A 27,932-nucleotide genomic window follows, 5' to 3' on the forward strand; every position below is an offset into this window, starting at 1 on the left:
CCCTGCTACCGCTGCCACCTCCTCCCCCCTAATCTATCATATAGGAGGACAGCAACCTACAGGGTTACCCTTCAAACTCTGGGAGTAGCAAAGGCCACCCTCCTGGGGACCTACAGCAGTGCTGGTGTGAGTGAACCCTAGGGTGGGGTGTGTGTCATGTAGGGGGTTGGCCCCCCATTGAGAAGTCACTTCAGCTCTGAGATTGAATTAGCTCCTATGTAAAATGAGGAAAATAGGAATAGGGGTAACTACCTCCTCCTCCAACCCTAGGGTTATGGTGAAGGTCAAGCTTATAGTTCTTTCAGATGCTGTGTCCCAAACCTCCCCCCTTTAGAAGGCATCGCTAGTGATTCCATCCCGGGTCACAGACATCCTTTTTGGATAGAAGAGGACCCTCAGATCTAGAGAGGGGAAATGACTTGGTCATGGTCACTCCGCTAATCAGGAGCAGAACCAGGATTCAAACTCTGGTCCTCAGAGGCCTAGATCCAGGGTTCCTTCATGCTATCTGTCACTTGACCCTCATTTGTTTTTCAAGCAAAGATCCCCAAAGTCTCTTTGGGCGTCCCCTTTCCTCTCGCATTCAGACGCTCTTCTGTGTAATCTTAGAGAGTGGAGTTATCTGGTCTGTAAAACCAGGGGGGGGATGAGATGACCTCTGAGGTCCCTGCCAGCTCCAGGCTCTGCTTCTCAGTCACTTTCCCGGCTCTAGGCCTTACTTCCTTCTTCTGTTAAAGGAGAGAGAGGAGCGGGAATGGGACCAAGTGGCCTCTTAAGTCTCTTCCAGCTCTTGGTCTGTGAGTCCTCAGAGGCAAATACTGTCATATGAGGAAGGGGCCTGATTGAGAGTCCCCACCCCGTGGCCTCTTCTTTCTCCGGCTCATTCCTCGTCACCCTTCTCTCCTTAGGTTGCCTCTCCTTCCTGGGGCTGACCCTCCCTGGCGGCCCCCGTCCTCCGCCCCCGCCTCTCTCCTCCAGGCTCGGGGAGCAGATGTGCCCCCTCCCCTCCCCTCTCCTCTTTCCCCCTGCCCTCCCCATCCCTGCCCCTCCTGCCGCTGCCGCCGCGGCCGCTGCAGCTGGTGATGCGATTCGCCATTGGATTAAAAATAGCCTGGTCCCCCTCCCTGCTCTCCCGCGCCCCGCCCCGCCCGGGCTCTGGCCGCCTCGCGCCGCCCGCCTGCCCCCGTCTGCTCGGCCGCCCGGGCCCCGCAGCCCCGCTGCCCTGCCTCCGCCTCCTCCTGCGCCCGTGCCGGTGCCACCGCGGCCGCCGCCTCCTCGTCCTCGTCGTCCTCCTCCCGCCCCCAGCTCCCGCGCCCGGCCCCCGCTCTCGCCCTCCCTCCGGCCCTCCCGCGCGCGCGGAAGCATGCAGCGGGCCGCCCTGTTCGGCAGCCCCGGCGGCGGCCCCGGCGGCGGCAGCGGCCCGGGTCCTGGCCCCGGCCCCGGGAAGATGGCTGCAGGAGACCTCGGGGAGCTGCTGGTCCCTTATATGCCCACCATCCGCGTCCCCAGGTCCGGGGATCGCGTCTACAAGGCAGAGTGCGCCTTCTCCTACGACTCCCCGGTGAGTGTCGACCAGGCGCGGGCTGGGCGGTGGGGGAAAGCGGAAGAGGTGAGGGGTGGGGGGCTCTGCCCGAGAGAGCCATCGATCCCGGCAGCCAGCCCTTGCTAGGAGCCGGGCTGAGGGGACGCCACCCGCCCCCACTTCGGCTGTGCACCCACCGCGCGCGTCCACTTTGGGGAGCTTTGAAACTGAGCACCCGCCCCTCCAAGTCTCCAAGCGGTGGGCTGAGGGAGCCAGGGAGCTGAGGCCGGGAGCTCTCCTTCCGAGCCAGCAACCCTAGTGCCCTTCCTGCAGCTGCCTTTCCAGGCTGAGGTTTGGGGCCCCCCTCACCCGCCTCTCAATCAGGTCCCAAGCTGATGAACCCTCCCAAGTGCACAGTCTGTCCCCCGCCCCCAGGGCTGCAGGCAGTGGATAGCACCCAGACACACACAAGCAGCACCTTCTTTTTCTGGGATTGTCGATTCAGTATAGGGATTCCTAGCCTCTGGACCAGCCTTCCAGAGTTTTGAGTTCTTCTGTGATTTTGGTGGTTCCCCTCCACCCCCCTCCCCTTGCTTCCTTTCTGAATGACAGGAAAAAACAGTGCTTTGGCACAAGTAGTCCTAAGGTTTCGAGTGCATCATGATTACTTTTACTAAACTTCCTTCCCCTCCTTCTCCCCCAATGTGAGGTTTGGGGCTTGAGACACACCAACACAAATTTGAAAAACTTTAGCCCAAATCTTGGCCTCAGTGGCTAGAGGAGGAAGTGAAGGGTAGATTACAGTTATCAGGGCCAAGCATGAGTGGTTGGCTGGTGGCGTTCAGATTTCCATGTTTTTTGTGCGTGTGTAAAATTAAAAAAAGACCCTCCAAAAACAACTGAGTCCTCCTTTGAGGAGTCAGAAAGCACTTCCCAAGTCACTCAGCTGTGTGGCGTTTATCATGTCTTTTTGAGGACTGGTTATTTTTACCCACACCCTTTGGAGCTCATATGTCATCCAGCAGGTCTCCCTCTGGCTGCAGCGGGAGTTGTATTGGGGAGGGGGGTGGGTTGGCTGAATCTCTCCTGCGCTCAGCAACAAAGCACTGACAACCTTTGTCATACAGTGCATCGGGGAGGCAAACCGGCTTGTGGGACACTCCAGAGACATGTCTTACCGTCCTGCTAGACTTTCTTTTTTTTTTTTTTTATTTCAAAGTACTTTTTGCTCCCTGGCTAACTAGGGACATTCATAGGATCACAGCTTAATGATCTTGTAATTTAACCCTCTTATTTTGCAAATGAGAAAAGTGAGGTCGGAAATAGTTTTTATGGATGCTGACAATTTGTGAACTGTTATCTATTTTTCTTCTATGACTTCTGAGTGAGATCACAGGATTATGGCTGATTATAGGGACTGTCTTTGGCCTTTCTTTGTGTCCTTAGTATAGTGCTTGGCACATTGTAGGTGTTTAATAATTGTTTATTGGCTAATGGACTAATGAGCTGCAAGGGACCTAAAACCAGTTTGGTCCAAATGTCCTCATTTTACAGGACAGGAGCCTGACATGTAGAGAGGTGAGGTGGCTTGTCACCTAGTTATTCTCTAGACCTAGAATTCTCTGACTTGAAATCACTTTTCTCCTTCCATCCATATAAGCTGCTCCTTTTATTTTAAACTTGACAAATCTTTCTGAGCCTTTCTAGGACCATCCCTTGAAAACTTGATAGTTGTTCTTTTTTGACCTTTGGGACTCTATTGACCATGATGCCTGAGCCTACTGCCAAGAATGCCATTACAATTTCCTACTATCAACAACATATTTTAAAATAACAGATTTTGTGTCCCATGATTTTGTGTTCCTCACCCTACCTCCTAAAACGGTTGAGATAGATGGTGATGCCCACGAGGCAAAAGCAACTGCTGACGTATTATAAACTACTGAAAAAAACCCAGAATTTTCCGATTTTCTTAGAATATTAACTTGGTGGGAATGTGAATTGGAGGGAGCTGGATTTGGATTCAGAGGCCCTGGGTTCCAATCCTAGCACTGCCACTTCTTACATAAGTGGCCTTGGGTGAATCATTTATTTCTTTGGGATTCACTTTCCTCCTTGTTAAAATGGAGGATTTGAATTAGATGGCCCCTGAGTCTCTTTCCAGCTTTCAATATTCTGTATAATCCAACTTATATATTTAATGTAGAATAGGATGCTCACAAATGAGTGTTTCTTTTAATAAAAGAGTTAGTTAACAAGCATTTATTAAACTCTGCTTTGTGCCAAGACTGTGCTGAGTGCTTAGGATACAAATAAAGACAAAAAAACTCAGGCTGTTCTCTGAAGTAGCTCACGGCCTAATGGGAGAGACAATATGCAACCAACCATGCACAAACAAGATATATTCAGCATAAATTGGAGATTATTTTAGAAGGAAGACATGAGCATTAAAGGGGGGGGTTGGGAAAGGCTTGCTGAAGGTGGGAACTTAGTTGAGACTTCAGGGAATGCAGCAGGGAGGTAAGGAGAGAGAGAGAGAGAGAGAGAGAGAGAGAGAGAGAGAGAGAGAGAGAGAGAGAGAGAGATACTGGCAGGCCAGGCTTGGAGGATAGCCAGTGAAAATGCCCAAGAGATGGAATGTTGTGTGTAAGGAGGCCAATGTCACTGGATTGAAGAGTATGTGGAGAAGTGAAACAGCTTGAAAAGGTAGGAATGGGCGAGGTTATGAAGGGCTTGAAAAGCCAAAGAAGATTTTGTATTTGATCCTGGGGGTGACCAGAAAACTACTGAGGTTTCTTGACTAACAGGATGCCATGGTCAGACTTGAGCTTTAGGAAGATTAGCTTGACAAGTAAATGGAGGCAGGGAGACCAGGCAGCAGTCTGGGCACCAGGCAATGGGGACCTGTCCCCAGGTGGTGATGGTGTCAGAGAAGAGAAGGTAACAGAGGAGATGTTACAGAATCAACTAGAATGATACAATATAGCAAACAGCTGTCTTGGAAATAGGCACTTTAATAATTGTCCTGTTCTGGTTAAAGAGAATATTTACATGAGAAAAACATGTTCAATTCAAACTAACAATTATCTTTCTAGCACCTACTATTTGTGGGACTATCTTGCTGGTGGTAGGGATACAAAGAGACATAAAAATTGGCCCCTGCCCTTAAGGAGTAGAGTGGAACATGTACATAGATAAGTAAATACAAATTGCATGCATTAATTGCCCAGGACGGATGGAGAGGGAGAGAGGGCTAGCCAACTGAAAGGATGAAGAAAGTTCTCCATAGGAGAAGGAAGCTAGGAATCCCAAGATGATGAGGGGAGGAGAGTATTGCTCTACTTTTAGTTCAGAGTATGGGTTAATATCAAGGGTGGCACAGTGGATAGAGCTTCAGACATGGACTCAGGAAAATTTAAGTTCTAATCAGGCACTTACTAGTGGTGTGGATATGGGCAACTCTGCTCTCAACCCCAGGTCCTCATCTGTAAAATGAAGATAATAGCACTGAAGTCATAATAGGGTTGGTGTGAGGATCCCATGAGAGAACATATACAAAGTACTTGGCTAACAGTGAAGCGCTATATAAATGCTAGCTATTGTTGTTCATATGGGCTTGGAGCTAGAAGGGACCTCAGAGGCCATCTACTATAGACCAAGGTAGTAATAGTAGTAGTGGTAGTAATAGCTAACATTTATGTAGTGCCTACTATGTGCCAGGCACTGTGCTAAGCTCTTTAAAATTATTATTTCATCTGATCCTTACATTAACCCTATAAATTTGGTGCTGTTATTATCTCTAGTTTACAGATGAAGAAACTGAGTCAGATAATGGTTAGTGACTTGCCTAGGGTCATACAGCTAGCAAAGTAGTAGAGCTGAGATTTGAACCCACTGCTTCCAATTCCAAATATGGTGATTTTGCCAACATCCCACACTCTCTTCCACTTCCCATCCTTTGACAAGGATGGTGAATCAACATATTTTGTCAATCTGTAGGACAAAGAGAAAGAGAAAGGAGATTTTTGTTGTTAAAGCAGGGGAGGTGTGGGGAAGAGGATTGAGAACTAGATTTTGTTGCTGTTCAGTTGTGTCTGACACTGTGACCTGTGGACCATAGCACTTCAATACTGTCCATGGGGTTTTCTTTGCAAAGATACTGGAGTGGTTTGCCATTTCCTTGTCCAGTGGATTGAGACAAACAGAGGTTAAGTAACTTGTCTAGGGTTACACAACTAGTTAAGTGTCCTAGGCTGTATTTGAATTGGCCTTAGAATTAGACAGATCTAAGGGTACCTCTGAGACAACCTGGCTGTGGGACTCTGGATAAGTGACTTAAGTTCTCAGTGCCCCAGGAAGCTCTTCCAATTCCAAGTTGTAGAGCAGTTACCAGACCTACATTGGTGGAACAAGGTTCCTGACTGGGAATTCCCTATAAATCCCAGTTCAGTTCAAAAAGATGAAAAAAAGAAAGTGACATAGTACCTAAAAATAGTTCAATGTTCGATAAGGTATTTTTTGATAAAGACAGCTTTTTATGATACTCTTCAACTCTAGAGAACTACTTGGAATCATATTTCCCATAAAGATTCCTTGCTCTGAAATGGATTGTTTTTGAGGTTAGATAATAGGCTTTAGTTATGGGAGGGACCTTAAATATGACCTGGTCCAACCCTTTCATTTTTATTGCTGAGGAAACCTAAGCCCGGAGAGATGGCAGGCCTGGTAATAAGTAGCCGAGATTCAAACCCTAGTCTTCTGACTTGAAATTGATCACTCTTTCCTTGACCTCCTGGTACCCTAGAGAATGTGAGTGCTGCAATTTTGGACTGGTCACCCATCGTCCCAAAGAACCGACTATCTCTTGTGTCAAATCATCTTGTGATTTCTTAAATAAGAGCTCGGCTAATCTATTTAAATGTCACTAAGATCAGTAATTTTCATAGCCATATTAAGCTATGGTCTACCCCAACTACCCCTGTTCATTCTCAAGATGTAAATTTGGAATGGCAAATTTGTTTTTATTAAAGGTTGAAGTGTGTGTGTGTGTGTGTGTGTGTGTGTGTGTGTGTGTGTGTGATCTCCAGAGAAAACTTGTGATTTCTTTAAGGTGTGTACAGCTGTTTCTGCTTTCAGATACAACTCTTAATTTTATGCGCTAATAGGAGAGACTTGTGGCATACTACTACTATTATTATTATTATTACTACTGCTGCTGCTACTACTACTACTAGCTAGTATTTATTTATATAACACTTTAAAATTTGCAAAGTGCTTCACAAATATTATCTCATTTTATCCTCACAACAGCCCTGGAAGGTAGGTGCTATTATTATCCTTATTTTACAGATGAGGAAACTGAGGCACAGAGAATTTAAGTGATTTGCCCAGGTGTCACATTGTAAGTGACTGAGACTGGATTTGAACTCAGGACTTCCTGATTCCAAGTCCAAGACTTGACCCTCTGAGCCACCTGAAAGCTATCAAGCCTATAAAACTGTCTGTGTGGCCCTGATGTTGGGAGAGGATGTGATATCAGCTTGATCAGTGGTTGCCATTAAACAAGAGTCCTTCCCACCAAACTTGATTTTTCTAACTTCCTATAGTTCCCCCTTTTCACCCTGCAGATGATTTTTCCTCCTGTCCTAGCCTTCTAAAGATTTTCCCTCTCCATTTAAACACTTAACTGAAATTCCACCTCTTTCTATAAATAATTCTGGGGTTGATCAGAGAACTGATCAATTCTTCATCCCTGTTTTTGGTGGATATGGATGGCTGATATTCCCTCACCCATAATTCCATCAGCAGAATCATAGTATTGGAAAAGGACCTTAGTGGCCATGTCTTACCCAACCCAACCCATGTCTGAAGAAGAATTCCCTATGGGTAGAAGGGAAGGTGCTGACTCTGGAGACAGAAAAGCCCCCTATGGCATGATCTCATGAAGTTTGTCAGTCAGTCAACAGGCTTTTGTTAAGCACCTCCTACCGTGCAAAAATGGTCCCAGCCCTCTGGGAGTTCACAGTCTAATGGGCCCGACAACCTGTGAAGAACTGGGTACATACAAGATCTAACCAGAAAAAATGGCAGGTAATCTCAGAGGGAAAGGTAGGGAAAGACCAGATTATGAAGGGCTTTGAAAACCAAACAGAAGACTTTATATTTGATCTTGAAGGTGATAGAGAGCTGTTGGAGTTGATTGGCTAGTGGGATAACATAGTTAGCCCTGCACTTTAGGAAGATCCCTTTGGTAGCTGAAGGGAGGTTGGACTGGAGTGGGAAGAAACTGGAGGCAGGGAGCTCAACCAGTAAGCCATTACAAATGAGATGGTGAAGGCCTGCACGAAGAGTTGTGGTTGTGTGAGTGTTGAGAATGGCCAGAGTGCAAGAAATGTTGGGAAGGTAGAAATGACAAGATATGACAGATTAGGTATGTGAGGTGGCTGTTGGTCCCTAATCCTTAAAGTTGACTCACCCTTTATATTCAGTGTCTAGGGTAACAATTAAGTAGCTTATATTTCGCAATGGAGTATGAGCTATAATAAATGAAGGGCTTGGAGTCAGGAATCATAAGGTCACAAATTTAGACTAGAAGAGACTTTAAAAGTTATTTCATCCAACCATGTCATTTCCACCCCCGCAACAGTTAAAAAAAGGAGGCTGACTTACCCATAGCAGCATGGGGATGTTCTTTGATGGTACAGTTGATTCAAGTGAACAAAGCTTTCTTGTCTTGATGTTGGTCTATGGCCTACAGTCTGAGAAAAAAGCTCAGGTCTTGGATGCCAATTTCCTCATTTTACAACTGAGGAAACTGAGAGTGATGGAGGTGAAATTATTTGGCTCAGAGTCACTCAACTAGTGCCCAGTTGTTGTTTTTTGGTCTTGTCTGACTCTTTGGAGGTTTTCTTGGTAAAGATGCTGGGGTGGTTTGCCATTTCCTTCTCTAGCTCATTGATTTTTTAAAAACATTTTTATTTGAAGTTTTAAGTTCTAAATTCTATTTCTTCCTCCCTCCAATCTCCCTTCTCTGAGGTGGTAAGAGATCAGATATAGGTTACACATGTGCAATTATGTAAAACATTTCCATATTAGTCATTTTGTACAAGAAGACTCGAATAATAGAAAAAAATGAAAGAAAGTGAAAAATAGCATGCTTCAGTCTGTAGTCAAACAATATCAGTTCTTTCTCTGGAGGTGGATAGTATGCTTCATCATTAGTCCTTTGGGATTGTCCTTGGATCATTGTATTGCTGAGAATAGCTAAGTCATTCACAGTTCATCATCGAACAATATTGGTGTTATTGTGCACAATGTTCTCCTGGTTCTGTTCACTTCACTATGCATCAGTTCATGCAGTTCTTAACAGGTTTTTCTGACATAATCCTGCTTGTCATTTCTTACAGCACAATAATATTCCGTTATGAACCACAACTTGTTTAGCCATTTCCCAGTTGATGGGGATCCTCTTGATTTCCAATTCTTAGCTACCACAAAAGAGCCACTATATATATGTGTATACACATGAACATATACATACTTATATATAGTGTGTATGTGTATACACACATATGTGTGTGTATACACACACACACACATACACACATATATATACATACATATATATATACACATATATATATATATATATACATACATATATATAAACAAATTTTCCCTTTTTTTGGATGTCTTTGAGATATAAACCTAGCAGTAGTATTGCTGTATCAAAGGCTATGGACAGTTTTATAGCCCTTTGGGCATTCTTCCAAATTGCTCTCCGGAATGATTGGGTCAGTTCACAACTCTACCAACAGTGCATTAGTGTCCCAGTTTTCCTATATCCCCTGCAACATCCAACATTTTCCTTTTTTTTGTCACATTAGCCACTCTGATAGATGTGAGGTGGTACCTCAGAGTTATTTTAATTTGCATTTCTGTGATCAATAGTGATTTAAAGCATTTTTTTCCATATGACTACAGATGGTTTTGATTTCTTTGTCTGAAAACTGCTTGTTCATATACTTTGATCATTTATCAATTGGGGAGTGACTTGTATTTTTATAAATTTTACTCAGTTCTCTATGTATTTGGGAGACATTTTTATCAGAGATATTTGTCTCAAAATTCACCCCCGCCCCAGTTTTCTGCTTTCCTTATAATTTGGTTGCATTGATTTTGTTTGTGCAAAAACTTTTTTAATTTTATATAATCAAAATTATCTATTTTACATTTTGTAATGCTCTCTATATCTTGTTTGGTCTTGACATCTTCCCTTATCCATAAATCTGACAGACAAACTATTCCATGCTCTCTTAATTTGCTTATGGTATCACCCTTTGTGTGTAAATCATGTACTCATTTTGACCTTATCTTGGTATACAGTGTGAGATGTTGGTCTATACCTAGTTTCTGCCATACTGTTTCCCAGTTTTCCCAGCAGTTTTTGTCAGATAATGAGTCTTTGGGTTTATCATATATTAGATTACCATGGTTACTTACTATAATGTAATTTGTAACTAATCTTCCACTGATCCACCACTCTATTTCTTAGTCAGTATCAGATTATTTTGATAATTACCACTTTGTGGTAATTATCAAAGTACCAGTTTGAGATCTGGTACTGCTAGACTACCTTTTTTCCCATTTTTTTCCATTGATTCCCTTGATATTCTTGAGCTTTTGTTCTTCCAGATGAATTTTGTTATTATTTTTTCTAGCTCTATAAAATAATTTTGTGATAGCTTGATTGTTATGGCATGGAATAAATAGATTAATTTTAGTAGAATTGTAATTTTTATTATATTGGCTCAGCTTACCCATGAGCAATTAATGTTTTTTCAATTGTTTAGATCTGACTTCACTTGTGTGAAAAAGTGTTTTATGATTTTGTTCATATAGTTCCTGGGTTTGTCTTAGCAGGTAGACTCCCAAGTATTTTATATTGTCTACAGTTATTTTAAATGGAATTTCTCTTTCTGTCTCTTGCTGCTGGACTTTGTTGGTAACATATGGAAATGCTGATTATTTATGTGGGTTTATTTTGTATTCTGCAACTTTGCTGAAGTTGTTAATAATTTCAAGCAGTTTTTAGTTGATTCTCTATGATTTCTAAGCATAACATCATATCATCTGCAAAAAGTAATACTTTTTTCTTTATTGTCTTGTCTAATTCCTTTCATTATTTTTTCTCCTTTTATTGTTGTAGCTAACATTTCTAGTACGATATCAAATAACAGGGGTCATAATGGGCATCTTGCTTCACTCCTGATTGTATTGGGAAAGCTAGCTTATCCTCATTACAGATAGTGCTTGCTGATGACTTTAGATAAATAGAACTTATCATTTTAAGGTAAGCTCCATTTATTCCTATGCTCTCTAGTGTTCTTAATAGGAATGGGTGCTGTATTTTGTCAAAGGCTTTTCCTGCATCTCTTGAGATAACCATGTGATTTCTGTTAGTTATGTTATTAATATGGTCAATCATGCTAATAATTTGCCTAATATTGAACCAGCCCTGCATTCTTGGTATAAATCCTTGGTATGATCCTTGTGATATATTGCTGTAATCTCTTTGCTAGTATTTTATTTAAAATTTTTGCATTGATATTTGTTAGGAAAATTGGTCTATAATTTTCTTTCTCTCTTTTGGATTTTCCTGGTTTGGATATCAATGCCATATTTATATTGTAAAAAGAATTTGTTAGGACTCCTTCTTCACCTATTTTCCCAAATAGTTTATATAGTATTGGACTTAATTGTTCTTTAAATGTTTGGTACAATTTACTTTTGAGTCTGTCTGGTCCTGGGTTTTTTTTAGGAAGTTCATTGATGGCTTTTTCAATTTCTTTTCCTAAGGTTGGGTTAAATGTTTTATTTCTTCTGCTTTTAATTTGGGTAATTTATATTTTTAAGATATTCATCCATTTCATTTAGATTGTCAATTTTGTTGGCATATGATTGGGCAAACAAGCTCCTAACAATTTCTTGATTTCCTCTTTATTGGTGGTGAATTCACCCCTTTCATTTTTAATACTAGTGATTTGGTTTTCTTCTTTCCTTTTTAAAAATAAAATTAACCAATAGTTTATCTATTTTATTAATTTTTTTTTCATAAAACCAGCTTCTACTTTTATTTATTAGTTCAATGGTTATCTTACTTTCAATTTTATTAATTTCTCTTTAGATTTTCATGTTTCCAATTTGGTGTTTAATTGGAGATTTTTAATTTGTTCTTTTTCTATTTTTCTTAGTTGTATCCCCAATTAATTGCTCTGCTTTTTCTCTATTTTGTTGATGAAAGCAATTAGAGATATAAAATTTCCCTCAAGTACTGCTTTGGCTGATCTCATAAATTTTGGCATGTTGTCTCATTGCCATTTTCTTAAATGAAATTATTGATTGTTTCTATAATTTGTTCTTTCACCCATTTGCTTTTTAGGATTAGATTATTACATTTCTAATTAATTTTTAATCTCTCTTTCCATTGTTTGTTATTGAATGTAATTTTTATTGCATTATGATCTGAAAAGGATGTGTTTACTATTTTTGCTTTTCTGCATTTGGTTGTGAGGTTTTTATGTGCTAATACATGGTCAATTTTTGTGTAGGTGCCATGTACTGCTGAGAAAAGGGTACATTCCTTTCTATTCCCATTTAATTTTCTCCAGAGATCTAGCATATCTAACTTTTCCAGAATTTTTTTTTACCTCCTTAACTTCTTTTTTATTTACTTTTATTTAGATTTATCTAGTTCTGAGAGGGGAAAATTGAGGCCCCCAATAGTATAGTTTTATTATTTATTTCCTCCTGTATCTCATTCAGCTTCTTCTTCAAACATTTAGATGCTATACCATTTGATGTATGTATGTTTAGTATTGATATGACTTCATTATCTATGATACCTTGCAGGAAGATATAGTTTCCTTCTTTATCTCTTTTAATTATATCTATTTTTGCTTTTGCTTTGTCTGAGATCATGATTACTACCCCTCCTTTCTTTGCTTCAGCTGTAGCATAATAGATTCTGTTCTAGCCGCTTACCTTTACCTTGTGTATATATCTCTTTGCTTCAAATGTGTTTATTGTAAACAACATATTGTAGGATTATGGTTTTTAATCCATTCTGTTATCTGCTTCCATTTTACAGGTGAGTTGATTCCATTCACACTTATAGTTATTAGGATAACTGTGTATTTCTCTCTATGTCAGTTTTTGCATTTTTATCCCTGCTCTGTCTTTTACTTCCCATCCTTTCCCTCCTCATAAGTGTTTTACTTCTGCTTACCACCTTCCCCAATATTCTCATATTTTATTTTTTTGTATACAAGTCTTACATTTGTATTTATCTTTACTCCTTTCTTGCAGTCAGCAAAATTATCTGGCCTGAAAGATGTGCACCCTTACACTTATAATTGTCAAAACTCCCCAAGATTTATACCAGTTTCTTGTTAATTTCTTTGGATCTTAATTTCATCATAGGTAAAAGGATATGGCTGGCTTTTTTTGCCTTTTAAAAATTTATTTAGTATTTTATTTTCCCCCAATTACACGTAAGAACCATTTTAAACATTTAATTTTAAAACTTTGAGTTCCAAATTCTCCCCCTTCCTCCCTCCCATTGAGAAGGCAAGCAACTTGATATAGATTATAAATGTGTAGTCACGCAAAACCTATCCATAATAGTCATGTTGTGAAAGAAAACATAGACAAAAAAACTCAAGAAAAAGAAAGTAAAAAAAAGTATGCTTCAGTGTGTATTCAGACACCATCATTTGTTTCTCTGGGGATGGATAGCATTTTCCATCCTAAGTCCTTCAGAGTTGTCTTGGATCATTGTATTGCTGGGAATAGCTAAGTCATTCACAGCTGATCATCTTATAATATTACTGTTACTTTGTACACAGTACATTTCACTTTGCATCAGCCCATACTAGTCTTTCCAGGTTTTTCTGAGAGCATTCTGCTCATGATTTCTTATAGTACAATAGTATTCCATCACAATTACATACCACAACTTAGATTAAATGGCCTTTGAATTCTTTTTCAACTCTAAATATATAATCCCTTGAATCACAGAATCTTAGAGTAGAAAGGGCCTTTAAGAGCATCTAACCCAATCCATATCTGAATAAGAAATCTATTCTACGTCTTGTAGAACAACTAGTGGTTGTCCAGCCTTTTCATAAATAGCTTTATTAAGGGGGGACCTGAGGCAGTCCATTCTCTTCTTGGACCCCTCTAATTGTTAATAATAGTTTTCCCTACCATCAAGCCTATGTTTGCTTCTCTACAACTTTCATACATTGCTTCTAGCTCATCCTCTAAAAATGACTTTAAAATAGTGAATCCTAGCCTTTCATGAGTTTTGACACCTTACCACTACTTGATTTCAAGATTCACTTTCTGTTTTTCCCAAACTCCAAAACTTTGATAGACCTAGGATTTCCTTGATGTAGGTAGTCTGTTCAGTGATGCAAATCACAACCCACCCATGCTTGCCATTCCTGGGTAATTCTCCTCCATGTTCTCCAGCAAATCCTCCACTTGGGGGTGCCCCCTCCCCTGTTGGAAGTCACCCTTCTAGTTCACTTGATATTACATAGGTACCAGTGAACACAAAAAGATTACCTATTGTGTATCCTTTACTCTCGCTTTGTGACCCATCGCCTTTTATGGTCCTATACATTTTTCATGATATCTTCTATGCCTCTTTTGATGTACAAATCTAAAATATTTGTATTAATACACATATATAGTCAAAACATTAATTTTATTTCAGCTATTGAGGAATTAAAACAATTGAAATTATGGGCTTTGGAACTCTCTATACAAATACTACTTGGTGAAGATGGAGACAGTGCCATATGGGAATTGATTGAAAAAACTGGGTGATTAACTGGAAAAAAAGAAGAATCAGGGGATATATATATATATATATGAAAGCTATGGTCAAATATTTGAAAAACTGATACATCAAAGCGGGATTTGATTTGTTGTTTGGCCCCAGCATTGAGTGAGGAGCAATGGGTAAATTGTGGAGAGGCAAATTTAGGCTGGCTATTAGGAAAACCTGACACTTTGTTGGCTTGAGCTGTCCAGAGGTGCAATGGGCTACTTTGAGAGGTGGCTGGCTTCTCCACCTTGGAGGTCTTCACATAGAGGCCAAATGACCACTTTTGGGGTATGTTTTAGAGGGAATTTTTGTTCAAGTAGGGGTTGGAAAGGCTAGGCTCCAAGGTTCCCTGAAATTCTGTGACTCTTTCGTTCTGGGCATATCACTTAGAAAGGACATTGATAAACTGGACTTGTGGTATGGTAAAGGGCCTTGGGATCATGGCTTCTGATAATCTGTTAAGTGAACTGGGAATGTTTTACCTAGTAAGGAGAGTTTAAGGGCACATGGTAGCTTTCTTCAAATATCTGCATAACTGTTGTGTGGAAGAGGGATTAATTAATCTCTTCAAAAAAATAAAGTTGATCCTTTCCCCCTTCCCTCTAGCCTAAAATTATCAGTGAATTATTTTAATTAGACAGTTTCTGTCCTCAGAATGGGGCTGCATTTCCAAAGTTAATCATTTCATAGGCTCATACACTTAGTTCTGAGACCTAAAAGTTTGATCATTTTTGGCCTAGAGCACTTGCCCAGGGTCATATGGCCAGTGTGAAAATTAGGTAGATTGCCTTTGTAAGTCATAGATAATTAGATTTTGAACTGGAAGGGCTGTTGAAGTCATTTAGACCAGAGGTGTCAACTGTGGCTCACAACACTCCCGAGTGGGGTGCCAGATTAGAATGTGATTGGGAAATATTTATTTAAATAAATAAATAAAATAATAAATAAACAAAACTAAATAATATAAATGACAAATAAATAAAATAATAGATAAAACAAATAAAATAAATTTTATAAATAAAAAAGATAATAGGTTGCATATAATGTTAATATGTGGTTTTCTAAGGCAATCGGTGGCTTGCAGGGATCCTTCTGTCTGGTTTTAATCACTCTGGTTTCTGTTTGTTTGACATCACTGATCTTGGCCACTTTCCTTATTTTATACGTATGGAAAATGAAACCTGGAGGGAAAAGTGACTTGTTTAGGATTACTCAAGCAGGTTCTTTAACTTCAAAGCTTTTCCACTAAAGCGACCCTTCCTTGAAAGTCTTCAGGCAAAGTCTGGAGGACCCTTGTAAGGCATGTTGGATGTAGAGAGGGGCTTCTTGTCCACATATACATTGGACTAAGTGGCCACCAAGGTATCTTCCAGCTCTGAGATTCTCCTGTTATCTTCTTGTGTTACTAGGTTCCATCTTGAAAGAGATAAAGTAGCTACCTGTGGCTATGTTGTTTGGAAAGTTGGAAGCCTGACCTATGAATGAGTGAATGAAAACATTTGTTAAGGGTTTACAACGTGTTAAGGATACAAATAGAAAGCCAAGACATCCCTTGATCTCAAGGAGCTCTCACTCTAGCTGGGAGAGGAAGCAAATACAAGAGAATTGAGCTGCAGGGTGGATGGCAAGGACCAGGGAATCTGAGACACACTAGCAGGTCAAATGGCAGGGCTTGGAGAACTGGAGGGCTTTTACCTGACTAGAGGGATTGTATTTGGTGACTTCCAGCCTTTCTGAGCAAACATGTCACTCTTGGGCTGCTGGCTGCTTCCCGCTTCCCACATCTGGCATCCCATAAAGTCTGTGGTGCCCTGGTGGGCTAGGGAGGGGTGAATGGAATGGAGAGCCAGGGACCCTTGCCTGGGATATATTTTTTGAAAAATGAATCATGACGTTTCATGGATATTTTTTAGAGTTTAGCGTAATATGTTGCCTAAAATCACTTTGTGGTTCCCAGCTTGCTCCCCTTGCATTCTTGGGGCACAATTACTTGTGTGACTTTAGGCATCTTCCTCTTGTTGGGCTTAGTTTACGCTAGGTGGGGTAGGGGATGAGAGTTAGGAAGATTTCGGTTCAAATCTTGCCTTAGATACCTGTTAGCCATGGTGTGACCCAATGTTAGTCACCTAACCTCTACCTGCTTCTGTTTCCCCATCTGTAAAATGGGGATAATAATAGCACTTATCTCTGAGAGTTATTGTAAGGATCAAATGATATAATATATGTAAAATTCTTTGTAAACCTTAAAGTGCTACACAAATGTGAGCCATGATTATGATGAATATACTAACTATAATAATTATAACAGTTGGCAGAGCATAATATATTACCTATCAATATTATATTTATATAATATTTAATAAATATATTATATAATATTATATGTAACTAAAATATGACATAGTTACTATAATTTAATATTATAACTCTAGCAATAATAAAAACAAAACTGCTAAGATCCTTTCCAGTTTTAAATCCATTGATTCTGTGAAATCTCCTTCTCAGAATCATACTTTTCAACAATATGAATATTTTCCTGGCTGGCCTGCTTTTTTGTCAATAGCATAATAAAAATGTAAATGGGAGTACCTTTTCTTGGTGCATTCTCTCCCAAAAAAACCCTAAAAAATATAGACTTTGAGAGGTACCATGAAGATTTAGGTTCAAATCCAGCCTCAGACACTTGCTAGCTTTGTGACCCTGGGCAAGTCATTTAACTGTTCTGTTCCCCAAGCAGCTCTCTAAGGCTGTGAGATGCAGAGCTGATATTGATCTGCACTGGTAGGGGAATTCTTCATCGGTGGTTTTCTATCACAACGAAATCACAGATCTGTTAAAAAAAAGCCAAATAAACTAGTATATGATCATTGAACATTTATTAAGCACCGGCTGTGTGAGAGGCACTGTGCTAAGCACTTTGGACACAAAGAAAGGCAAGAAACAATCCCTGCCTTGAGATGGGACTAAGGCAGGGGTGGGGTGGGGAGAGACAAGAGGCAAACAAACTACATATAGCATAAATTGGAGATTATCTCCGAGGGAGGGCACTAGATAGAGGCATCAGTGGGAACTTAGATTGTGACTCTCAGCTTCTGTTATTCATGACTATGTTTAGTTGTCAGTGTGTATGCAGAGCAGTACCTATTTTTAGGGGGAGGTATGACAATGGCAAGAATTCAATGAATTTGCACATGTCTGGAGACTAGGGAGGTTGGCCAAACTTCATAATGTCATGGATCAAATGAGATAATGTATGGAGGGTCCTTGTCCAGCCTTAAAGACCTGTATGGATAACAGTCATTATTATAATTATTAATTATTATTATTATTATTGCTCCTCCTCCTCCTATTCCTACTTTAAGTAGCTAACATTTTTATAGCACCTACTATGTGCCAGACACTATATACACTAAGCACTTTACAATTATATTTCATTGGATCCTCATAACAAACCTAGGAGGTAGGTACTATTATTCTCATTTTTTGGGTTATCATTCTGTCATTTCAGTCATGTCTGACTCTTCATGACCCCATTTGAGTTTTTTTTTACAAAGATACTGAGTGGTTTGCCATTGCTTTCTCCAATTCATTTGACAGATAAGGAAACTGAGGCAAACAGGGTTAAGTGACTTGCCTAGGGTCACACAGCCAGTAAGTGTCTGAGGCTAGATTTAAACTCAGGTCTTCCTTACTCTAGGCCTGGCACCATCTAGTCCAGGAGAGCTTAGGTAGGACTTGGAAGTACCCTGAAGGATGGATAGGATTTGGGTAGACTGAGAGAATCTTAAAGCCACAGAATTTTACTGTTGCAAGGGGTCAGAGGCAGCTAGTGTTAGAGTGATCAGGAACGCCCCAATTTCAAATTCTGCCCCTGACACTCCCTGGCTATGAAGCCCTTGACCAAGTCTTTCGGCCTTTCTCACCTTTGGTTTTCTCATGTGTAAAAAGGAGTTAATAATAGCACTTACCTCGTAGAATTATGAAGATCAAATGGGATAATATGTCCGAAGAAGTTTGCAAGCTTTAAAGCGATATATAAATATGGGCTACCACTCCTGCTATCCAGCACCACCATACCTAGAGAAGCACCCTGGCTACAGCATACCCAGATTAGTGGTCATCTATGGTTTGTGTGATTGGCTGACCCGTCTTTTTGTCAATAGCACAAAGGTAGGGGTGTGTGTGTGTGTGTTTGTGTGTGTGTGTGTGTATGTGTGTGTAACAGGAGGGAGAGGGGTGACACCGAGCTTAGAATGGCATTCCAGGTGAGAAAACGGTATAAACAAAGAAGCAGAGATTGCTGGGACATCATGTGTGTATTAGGGGCCATTGGGGTGATTGGCCCAATTGAAATTAAGAGTTTTTGCTGATGTTTCATGGGAAATAATATTGGGTGAGTAACTGTTACCAGGTTATGTAGGCCCTTGGAGGCCAAGACATAAGGGATATTATTTTTAATGCACTAGGCAGTAGGAGAGCATTGTATAATTTGAGGATGGAATGGGCCATACTGAAAGTGGTATTGAAAGACTCCTAGAAAAAATTGTCTATGCTTGTGGCCTCCATCATCTTCTCTCACTCATTCCTTGACCTTTTGCATCTGGCTTTCAATCTCACTGTTCATCTGAAACGACTTTCTCTAAAGTTACCAGTAATTTGTTAACTTCAAAATCTGATGGACTTTTCTCAGCCTTTCCTCATCTTGATGTCTCTGCATGACTTGATGCTGTCAGTTACCATCTTTTCTCCTTGAGTTTTTGTGACCCTGCTCTCTCTCCAGGTTTCCCTTCCCTCTGCCTGACTGCTTCTTACTCTCCATGGCCAGATGATTATTCATGTGTCCCCCAAGGGGGGACCTCTTGGGCCCTCTTCTCCTCTTTCTCTATACTCTCTCCCTTAGTGATCTCTTGAGCTTCCAAGGGTTTAATGATTATCTCTATGCAGATGGCTCCCAGATTCATATATCCAGCCCTTGTCTCCTTTCTGAGCTCTATTCCTGTATCACCAACTGCCTTAGACATTTCAAATTGGATGTCTGTTAGGCGTCTCAAACATAATTCACTCTCTTTTCCCCCAAATTCTACATTCTTCTGAACTTCTTTATTTCTGCAGGAAACACTTCCATCATTCTAGTCACTGAGGTTTGTAAAACACCATGATGTTGTCCTTGACTCCTCCTCACTCTTAGTCACTGCACAAATCTTGTCCATCCCTTCTATCTATGCTCATAGCCACCCTCACCACCTCTCACCTATGGCTGTAGGCTCCTAGCTGGTTTCTAGACCTCATGTCTCCCTTCCCTCTAGCACATCCTCCACACAGCTGCCAAATGGATTTTCCCAAAATCCAAGCCTGGCCTTGTTACTCCTCTCCCCAGTAAACTCCAATGGTGTCCAGTTGACTCCAGGATGAAACACAAACTCTTATTTAGCTTTTAAAGTCCTTCAGTACATGGAACCTAACCTACCTTTCCAACCTCATTGTAATCACTTTCCCTCCAGGGCTCTATGATTCTGAGAAAGTGGTCTCTTTTCCTCACACAGGATGCTCTATTTTCTGCCACCTTGTACATGGCCTTTCTTGATTTCCCCGACTGCGAGGACCTTCCCTCTCATACTATCTTGTAGTCACCAGCTTTGTTTCTATTCTTATATTTGTTATCTGTGTTCCTATATATGTACATGTTGTCTCCACCACGGGAATGCAGGCCCCTTTGTGGTTAGGGATTGATTCATTCTTTGTATCTTCAGCACCTAGCACAGTGCCCAGCACATGGTAGGCATTGGATAAATGATCTGGAACAATGACTACAACATTTTAAATGGAAAAAACATCAACAACAAACCTATCAAAACTGAATACTGTGAAATTATAATGACCAAGCTTGGCCCCAAGGAAGAGATATGAGAAGGCACTTGCCTCCTGTTTTTGTAGAGGCGGGGATAATGGGTGGGGAACACTACAGGTAATGTTAGATTTTTGGGGGATATATTTTTATTTTCTATTTTTACTTGACTGGTCTTTCCCCCTTTGTCTTTTTTGTTCTTTGTTATAAGGAATTGTTCTTTGGAAGGGGAAGGGAGGATACGTTGGGAACTGTAGGGGATATAAAAATAAATGACATCAATGAAACTGAATGATTCCTATTTCTTATTCATGCACTAACCACACTTCTTCTCCTTCTTATACCTCACCCTCTAAAAAAGAAAAAAAGGCACCAAGATTATTACTGAACAAAGCATAGTTTTCTAAATCAAGTTAAATAAACAAATGAATTAACAACAAGGACATAACCTATATGGCTTAAAACCCCCCCCAAAGTAGTACTGGAAGATCCCAAAGTGATTTCTTTGGCAGAAAGGAAGGGAAGAGGAGAAGCACTCCATGGATAATCTCCACTTCTCTTCCTCAGTTAGCTCTCTCAGTAGCTTGGTATGGAATCTTGGCCCGCTGAAGATTTGGATTTTGGCATGACATTCAAAGGCCTTCAAATCAAGTTCCAGGAGTATAAACCTTGGGCAAAGAACAGCAATTAAGTTTGAGGCTTATATCCAAAGTCCTAGATGCAGTTGGGTGATGATAGAAAGTTCTAAGGATTGACCTGGGGCATGGGAGCAAGATTTTTGGTTTTCCAGGAATATCTATTTATTTTTAATATAATATCTGACTCTTTGGCCAGGAGTGACATTTTCTGAGTTATTTCATGGTATTTTTTGAATTATCATATTGGTATTTACACCTGTGATGGCTTGTTGGGCTGTAGAGATGATCCTGGATTCCCTAAGGCTGAACAAATAAAGGGCAAGCCCTGAATGGTCCTTCCAAACTGGAAAGGCTTCAAGTCCTGTCCCCTCTGGTAATACAGTCCAATGATGTGGTAGGGAGGGCTCATTACCCAAAGAGTGGTCACTTGGGATGCCTCTTTGTGTGTGTGTGACCACAACTTTTGACAGTCCTTTTTTTCTACTAAGGCCTGAAGAGGCTGGAATCTACCTGAGACTGGAAGTTAGCAGTGCAATTGGGACAAAAAAGGTAGATTTGAAAATCATCAGCATAGAGGTGGTAATTAAATGCATAGGAGTTGATGAGATCACCAAGTGAAGTAGTACAGAAGAAGAGAAGAGGACCCAGGACAGAAAGGTGTGATCTGGAAGAGGATCCAGCAAAGTAGACAGTGGAATGGTCAGATAGATAAGAGGAGGGGTGGTATTCACAAAACCTAGAGAGAAGAGAGTATCAGGGAAGAGATGGTGATCACTAGTATTAAAGGCTTCAGAGAGGTCAAGGAGAATGAAAATTGAGAAGAGGTCATTGGATTGACAATGAAGAGATCATTAGTAACTTTGGAGAGAAGTGTTTTGGTGGAATCATAAAAAATCAGAAGCAGGATTGTAAGGAGTTAAGAATAGAGTGAAAGAAGAGAAGGTGGAGTCACCTATTGTTGATATCCTTTTCAAAGAATTGTGTTGATCAGTTTGGATATCTTTCAGTGTTATTTTCCTTTACATTGTTGTGGTCTTTGTGGAAATTGTTTTATTGGTTCTGCTTACTTCACTCTGCATCACTTCATGGAAACCTTCCTGAATTTCTTGAATGCTTCCTATTTATTGTTTCTTATGCTGCATTTCAATTCCATTAATATAGCAACTTGTTCAGCCATTTTCCAATCGATAAGTGCCCACTTGGCTTCCAGTTCTTTGCTACCACAAAAAGAACAGCTATAAATATTTTCATACAAATATCTTCCCTATGTCTTTGATGTCCTTGGGATATGTGCCCAGTTGTGGTATCTCTGGGTCAAAGGGCTGCACTTCCTTTACATACAGTTTGGAAATGAAAATAAAACACTTGTCTCTCCTTGGGGTTATATGACAGATAATTTCCCTCTTCCTTCCTCAGTTGCTTTATATATAGCATAAATAGGTTAAAATGAACCAGTCGGTGAGTTGACCCCTTGGGTAGAGGTGATGGAGGCCTTTGTTTAATTGTCAACTAGTTGGTGGCTTGGAGGATAATCCTTGAAAAAAAAATAGAAAGTGATGGAGGTCATCTTCCTCTGTCTCCTTGTTCTAGCCAGAAGAGGGTTCATTAACAAATGGGATGAAAGGCAAGGTCAATGTAAAGGGCCCTGGAATTATGTTTAGGAGAAATTGAGAATTTTTCTAGCTCTGCTACTGACTAGATTATGACTGGTCAGTTTCTTTAACCTCTGGATAACTCAACTTCCCATTGGAAAGGTGATAAATATTTTTCCCTTTATAGCTCTGAAGATTTACTTGGTAATTTCTCTGTAGGGTTTTAAGTGACCATTGAGACTAGCCTTATTGTGTATTCCTGTAAAGGAGTATTCATTCATTCATTCATTCATTCATTCATTCATTCATGTGCTCTCCTTTCCTGAAATACCCTATTTTATGCATGTATATTATGTATTAGATTTTAAAAGCACTTGGCTTGGCATATAGTAGGTGCTTAATAAATGTGTGTTCCCTTCCTCTTTTCTTATACATGTATATGTCTCCCCTGATAGTCAGGATAGAATGTAAGCTACTGGAAAGCAGGGACTATTAGCACCTAGCACAATGTCCGACAGGTAGTAAGTATCTAATAAATGCTTATTGTACCATTGATCAATTCGTATAATATGCAGTATTAAGTATCTAATAAACGCTTATTGTACCATTGATCAATTCATATAATATGTAGTATTAAGTATCTAATAAATGCTTATTGTATCATTGATCAATTCATATAATATATAGTTATTAAGTATCTAATAAATGCTTATTATAGTATCATTGATCAATTCATATAATACGTAGTATTAAGTATCTAATAAATGCTTATTGTACCATTGATCAATTCATATAATACGTAGTTATTAAATGCTTATTATGTGCAAAATGGCAGAGTTCTTAATTTTGGAGAGGTCCTGGACCCCCTTGGCAGAATGGTACGTGCTTTTAGTATTCCTATTTTACAGTTGAGGAAACTGAGGTAGAGGTGAACTTTCCTAGGGTCACACAAATAACATATGCCTGAGGTTGGATTTGAACTCGGGTCTTCCTGACTGTAGGCCCAGTGCTTTGTCCACTTTGCCACCTAGTTAAGAAAGTATTTGGGAAAGATAATAGTTCTGGTTTTGCTAAGTCCATTTTGATATGCCAACAGGAGCCTTGGGTTGGAGATATCTAGCAGTTGGTGATGAAGGACTGGAGTGTTGAAGAGCCACTGTATGTGTCCATTTAAAAATCTTGTTGGTTCAGTTTAAATCTTTTGAAAAGACTTGTTTTGGGGTAGGGTATAATGAGAGGAGGGGTACATAGAGTACCAAAGAGGGGCTTGTCAGAGTCACACCAGAGGGTTGTGGAGAGAGGCCTGGGCTTTGCATGAGAAGGCTTGAACTTGGGTCTGTTCTTTTCTAGTTCTATGACACAGGTGTGTGCATTCTGAGCCTGAGTGTCCTCAAGAGCGCTGCGCTTGATCATAAATCCAGAGAGGGAAAGGACTTTGGAGGTCATATAATCTGATTTCTTCATTTTTTAAATCGGGTCCAAAGTCCCACACGTGGTAAGGGACAAAATCTGGATTTGAACCCGAGTCCATCTCGGGAAGGACCTCTGAGGTTAAGTAGTCCTATTGATTCATTTCACAGATAAGGAAACTCAGGCTGAGAGGTTACCATTCAAAATCCCACCATTCTAAGAGTTGCAGTGCAGCTAAGAAGGAGACAGAGTCAATGTCACCAGGTGACATTCAGGATGTTATTTTATCCTAGAGACAGATAAAGATTTTTGACCAGGGGATAGAGAAGTTCAAGCCTGCGCTTCAGGAAGATTATTTGGAAGCTATGGAGGGGTTGGGGGGTGGGAGGTAAAGAGAGGTGAGTCATAGAGGGGAGGGACTTAGAAGCAAGAAAACCACTTAGGATGCTGTTGTAATCGAGCTTTTTGAGGAAAAGTTTGGTGCTTAAAGCTGCCTAACTTATAGGATTTTTTTTTGTTCCAAAGCTAAATTCACCCAGCTTCTTTAAGGCACAGTGGATAGAGCGCTGGGTCTTTTACATCCAGCCTCAGGTACTTACTGGTGTGTGACTTTGGAAAGTCACTTAACTTCTGTCTACTCAGTTTCCTCAGCTGAAAAATGGGGGTAATAATTGTATTTACATCCCAGGGTTGTAGCTGGAGAAGGACGTGGCAAACCATGCCAGTATCTTTGCCAAGAAATCCCCAAATGGGGTCACAAAGACTTGGACGTGACTGAAACGACCAAATACAACAACTCAGGGTTGTTGTGAGGATCACAATAAGTGCTTAGCACAGTGCCTGGCACATAGAGGGAGCCATATAAAGGCATATAGCCTTCTCATTCCCCTAAAGGAGAAAAAATGCTGTGAAATACTACAATCCTTCTTTATTTCCTTTTTTTCCATTTTCCAAGAGAGAGGCAGTGCGGTGCAGTGGATAGAAGACTTGGGTTCAAGACTTCACTGTGATGTTTCTTAGTGTCTCGTGCTCCCAAATCTCTAACACTTAAAGTTTCAGACAAGTTGCCTCACTGCCTCTGCGGAGGCCTTTTCCACACAGGGAGTTCCCAACTCTGCTGAAATCTAAACTTAGGAACCGTAAGAAAGTGACTTTGTTCTCTTGGGGAGCAGGAGGGGCAGGGTGGGTCCGTATCTAAATCTGACTAAAAATCAATATGCTGGGCCTCTTTGCATGGCCCACATCACATTTCTTTTTGCAGAGATGTCTTTACCATGACAGTTGTTGCCTAGCAACAGTGCTTCCTCTTTGTGTGGCGCTCACTCCCTCACTCCCTCTCCCCTCCTTGCCCTCTGCTTGGAGTCTGGTCTCTAGGAACACAGAACCATAAATAGGGTTCTCCAAATACCTAGTGGTTGACAATGCCTTGTATTTTTATTTAAAGGGAATGTTCACTTGTTGCATTTAAACAGGATGTGACCTTGACCTTTATAATTCTTGCAGTAGGAGACTTTTTTTTGTCAAGATGACAAATATACTCTGGAAAAGCAGGGACTGTCACATCCAGGTCACTTCTGAATAGATATATCTCTAGTTAGAGGTTGTGTAGTGGAAAGACCTGGACCTGGAGTTAGCAGAGACTTGGGTTCTGTTCCCATCGCTGACACTCATTTTGTCACATATGTGACCCTGAGACTTTCTCAGTCTTTCTCCCCATCTACAAAATGAGGATAATATGTTACAAGCTCACCTAATTGTATTGTTATGAAGATCCAATCCAACAACAATTTGTCAATTGTTTACTGTGTGTAGGACGTGCAAGAAAAAAAAAACAGTCCCTACTCTCAAAGAGCTTACATTCTGTTAGGGGATGTAACATGTACACAGGCAAATATATACAGGGTGGTGTGGAGAGGAAGTGGCTAGACAAGAAATCAAGGACTGGAGAGCTGAAGTGATATGTCAAAGGTCACACAGACAAAGCTGAGATTTGAACCTTATTTTAAATTCATTTTTATTTTATTTTCACCTTCAAGTTCTCTCCTTCTTCTTTACCCTTGTGAGAAAGCAAGGAAAACAAAATCCTTTATAAACATGTAGCATCAAGCAAACTGTATTCCCAAATTAGCTGCATCCAAAAAAATTATCTTTACTGAATCAATTACCTCTGTGTATAGAGAGCAGCATGTTTCATCACGAGGCCTCTGGAATTGTTGTTGGTCATTGTGTTGATCAGACCTCCTAAGTTTTTCTTTTTCTATTTTTTTTAGAGGGGGGAAGGCAGGGCAATTGGGGTTAAGTGACTTATCCAAGGTCACACAGCTAGTAAATGTGTCAAGTGTCTGAGGTCACATTTGAACTCAGGTCCACCTGACTCCAGGGCCAGTGCTCTACTCACTGCACCACCTAGCTTCTCCCCTCCTCTAAGTTTTTCAAGATTGTTTGTCTTTACAATATTGTTATTATATACATTGTTCTCCTGGTTCTTCCAACTTCAGTCTGTATCAGTTCATACCAGTCTTCCCAGATTTTTCTGAAACCATTTCCTTCATACTTTTTATTGCAATTTTCCTGTAATAAGGGAATATTGTGATTCCATCACGTTCACATATTATAACTTGTTCAACCATTCCCCAACTGATGGACACTCCCTCAGTTTCTCACTCTTTGCCATTACAAAAAGAGCTGCTATAAATATTTTTGTACATATGGTCCTTCTCTTCTTTCTTTTATCTCTTTGATGTATGGACTCAGTAGTGTTATTGTTGGGCCTTTTTGGGCCTAGTTACAAATTACTTTTCAGAATGGCTGGGCCAATTCACTGCTTCGCCAACAGCACATTAATGTACCAGCTATCCCACAGCCCTGTCAGCCATGCCCTCATTTGTCATTTTCCCTTTTTATCAACTTGGCTGATCAAATAGGTGTGAGGTGGCACTTCAGAGTTGCTTTAATTTACATTTCTCTAGTTATTAGTGATTTAGAACATATTTAAAACTATGGATTTTGATAGCTTGGGTTTCTTCCTTTCTTCCTTCATTTATTTGACCATTTGTCAATTGGAGAATGGCTCTTTTTAAGATTTGAACCAAGGCCCTCTGATGCCAAATTTAGTCCTTTTTTCAACAGTCCTAGCTGGTGAGCTAATATCTATAAAAGGGAAATGTATGGTAGGAAGAGAAGATGGGCTTGTCACCTAGTGAGGGTAAGAGATGACTGTTGGGCAGATGCCCTGCTGGTCTCAGGAGTAATCGAGAATGGCTTCTAGCAAGTTGAGCTTATGGCAGAACGTGACAAGAATCTCACAGGATGGGCTATGATCTACGTCCCCAAATAAATGAATGAATGAAAAAACATTTACTAAGTGCTTATTATGTGGCAAACCCCGTGGTAAATACCAGGAATACAAAGAGAAAAAAAACACTTGTTCTTAAGGATCTCACATTCTAATAGGGAGAGACAATTATATGGGAGTTCCAGTTTAGGAAAGCCCCCATGATTCTTAGGGTTCAGTGGCAAACACATTGGTAATTCATCTTCTTTAGTGTCAATCCTGTTGATAAAACTGTAACTCTTCTGAGAACCATTTGACAAGGACAGTGGTAGTGAGGACTTTCTTTTCTGAGTCTATTTTGACTGGCTGCTGCAGAGGAGACTGGACAGCTCCTGCTCATTGTGTGTGTGTGTGTGTGTGTGTGTGTGTGTAATATTTGTATCAGGATCACTCCCTTGCACTATGCCTGGGAAGTCTGAGATGGAAGCAGGGCTGATTGTTTGGGGAGTGGGGAGGAAAACTGCTATTATGTTTTTTGTTCTATGTTTTATGTGTATAAAGTGTTTTATAAAACTCAAAGTCTTCTCACTTTACATACATATGAATACACATAAATACGTGTATACACATACAAATATATATGCATATGCACATGTACATGCTTTGTATATACATACACACATACACGTGCATGTATATACATGTACATTAAGGATCTGTGATGTCGTTGAGCATGGATTGAAAGCTGGTTTTTGA

At 40.4% G+C, this 27,932-nt stretch overlaps 1 protein-coding gene across 2 annotated transcripts in view; it reads left to right on the forward strand.

The window, feature by feature from the left end:
* The first annotated feature begins 1,248 nt into the window (after positions 1-1,248).
* The window catches only part of USP13 (ubiquitin specific peptidase 13), a 138,621-nt gene continuing 111,937 nt past the window's right edge, over positions 1,249-27,932 (forward strand). The window contains exon 1 of one of the 2 annotated variants that reach the window (XM_036757748.1): positions 1,249-1,561. In XM_036757748.1, the coding sequence (XP_036613643.1) occupies positions 1,364-1,561 (198 nt within the window). In that variant the 5' untranslated portion in view covers positions 1,249-1,363. The remainder of the gene's footprint in view (positions 1,562-27,932) is intronic. The other variant, XM_036757747.1, reaches the window with a different exon arrangement.

This window comes from Trichosurus vulpecula, chromosome 4, assembly GCF_011100635.1.
Source record: "Trichosurus vulpecula isolate mTriVul1 chromosome 4, mTriVul1.pri, whole genome shotgun sequence".
In the NCBI taxonomy this organism is placed as follows: Eukaryota; Metazoa; Chordata; class Mammalia; order Diprotodontia; family Phalangeridae; genus Trichosurus; species Trichosurus vulpecula.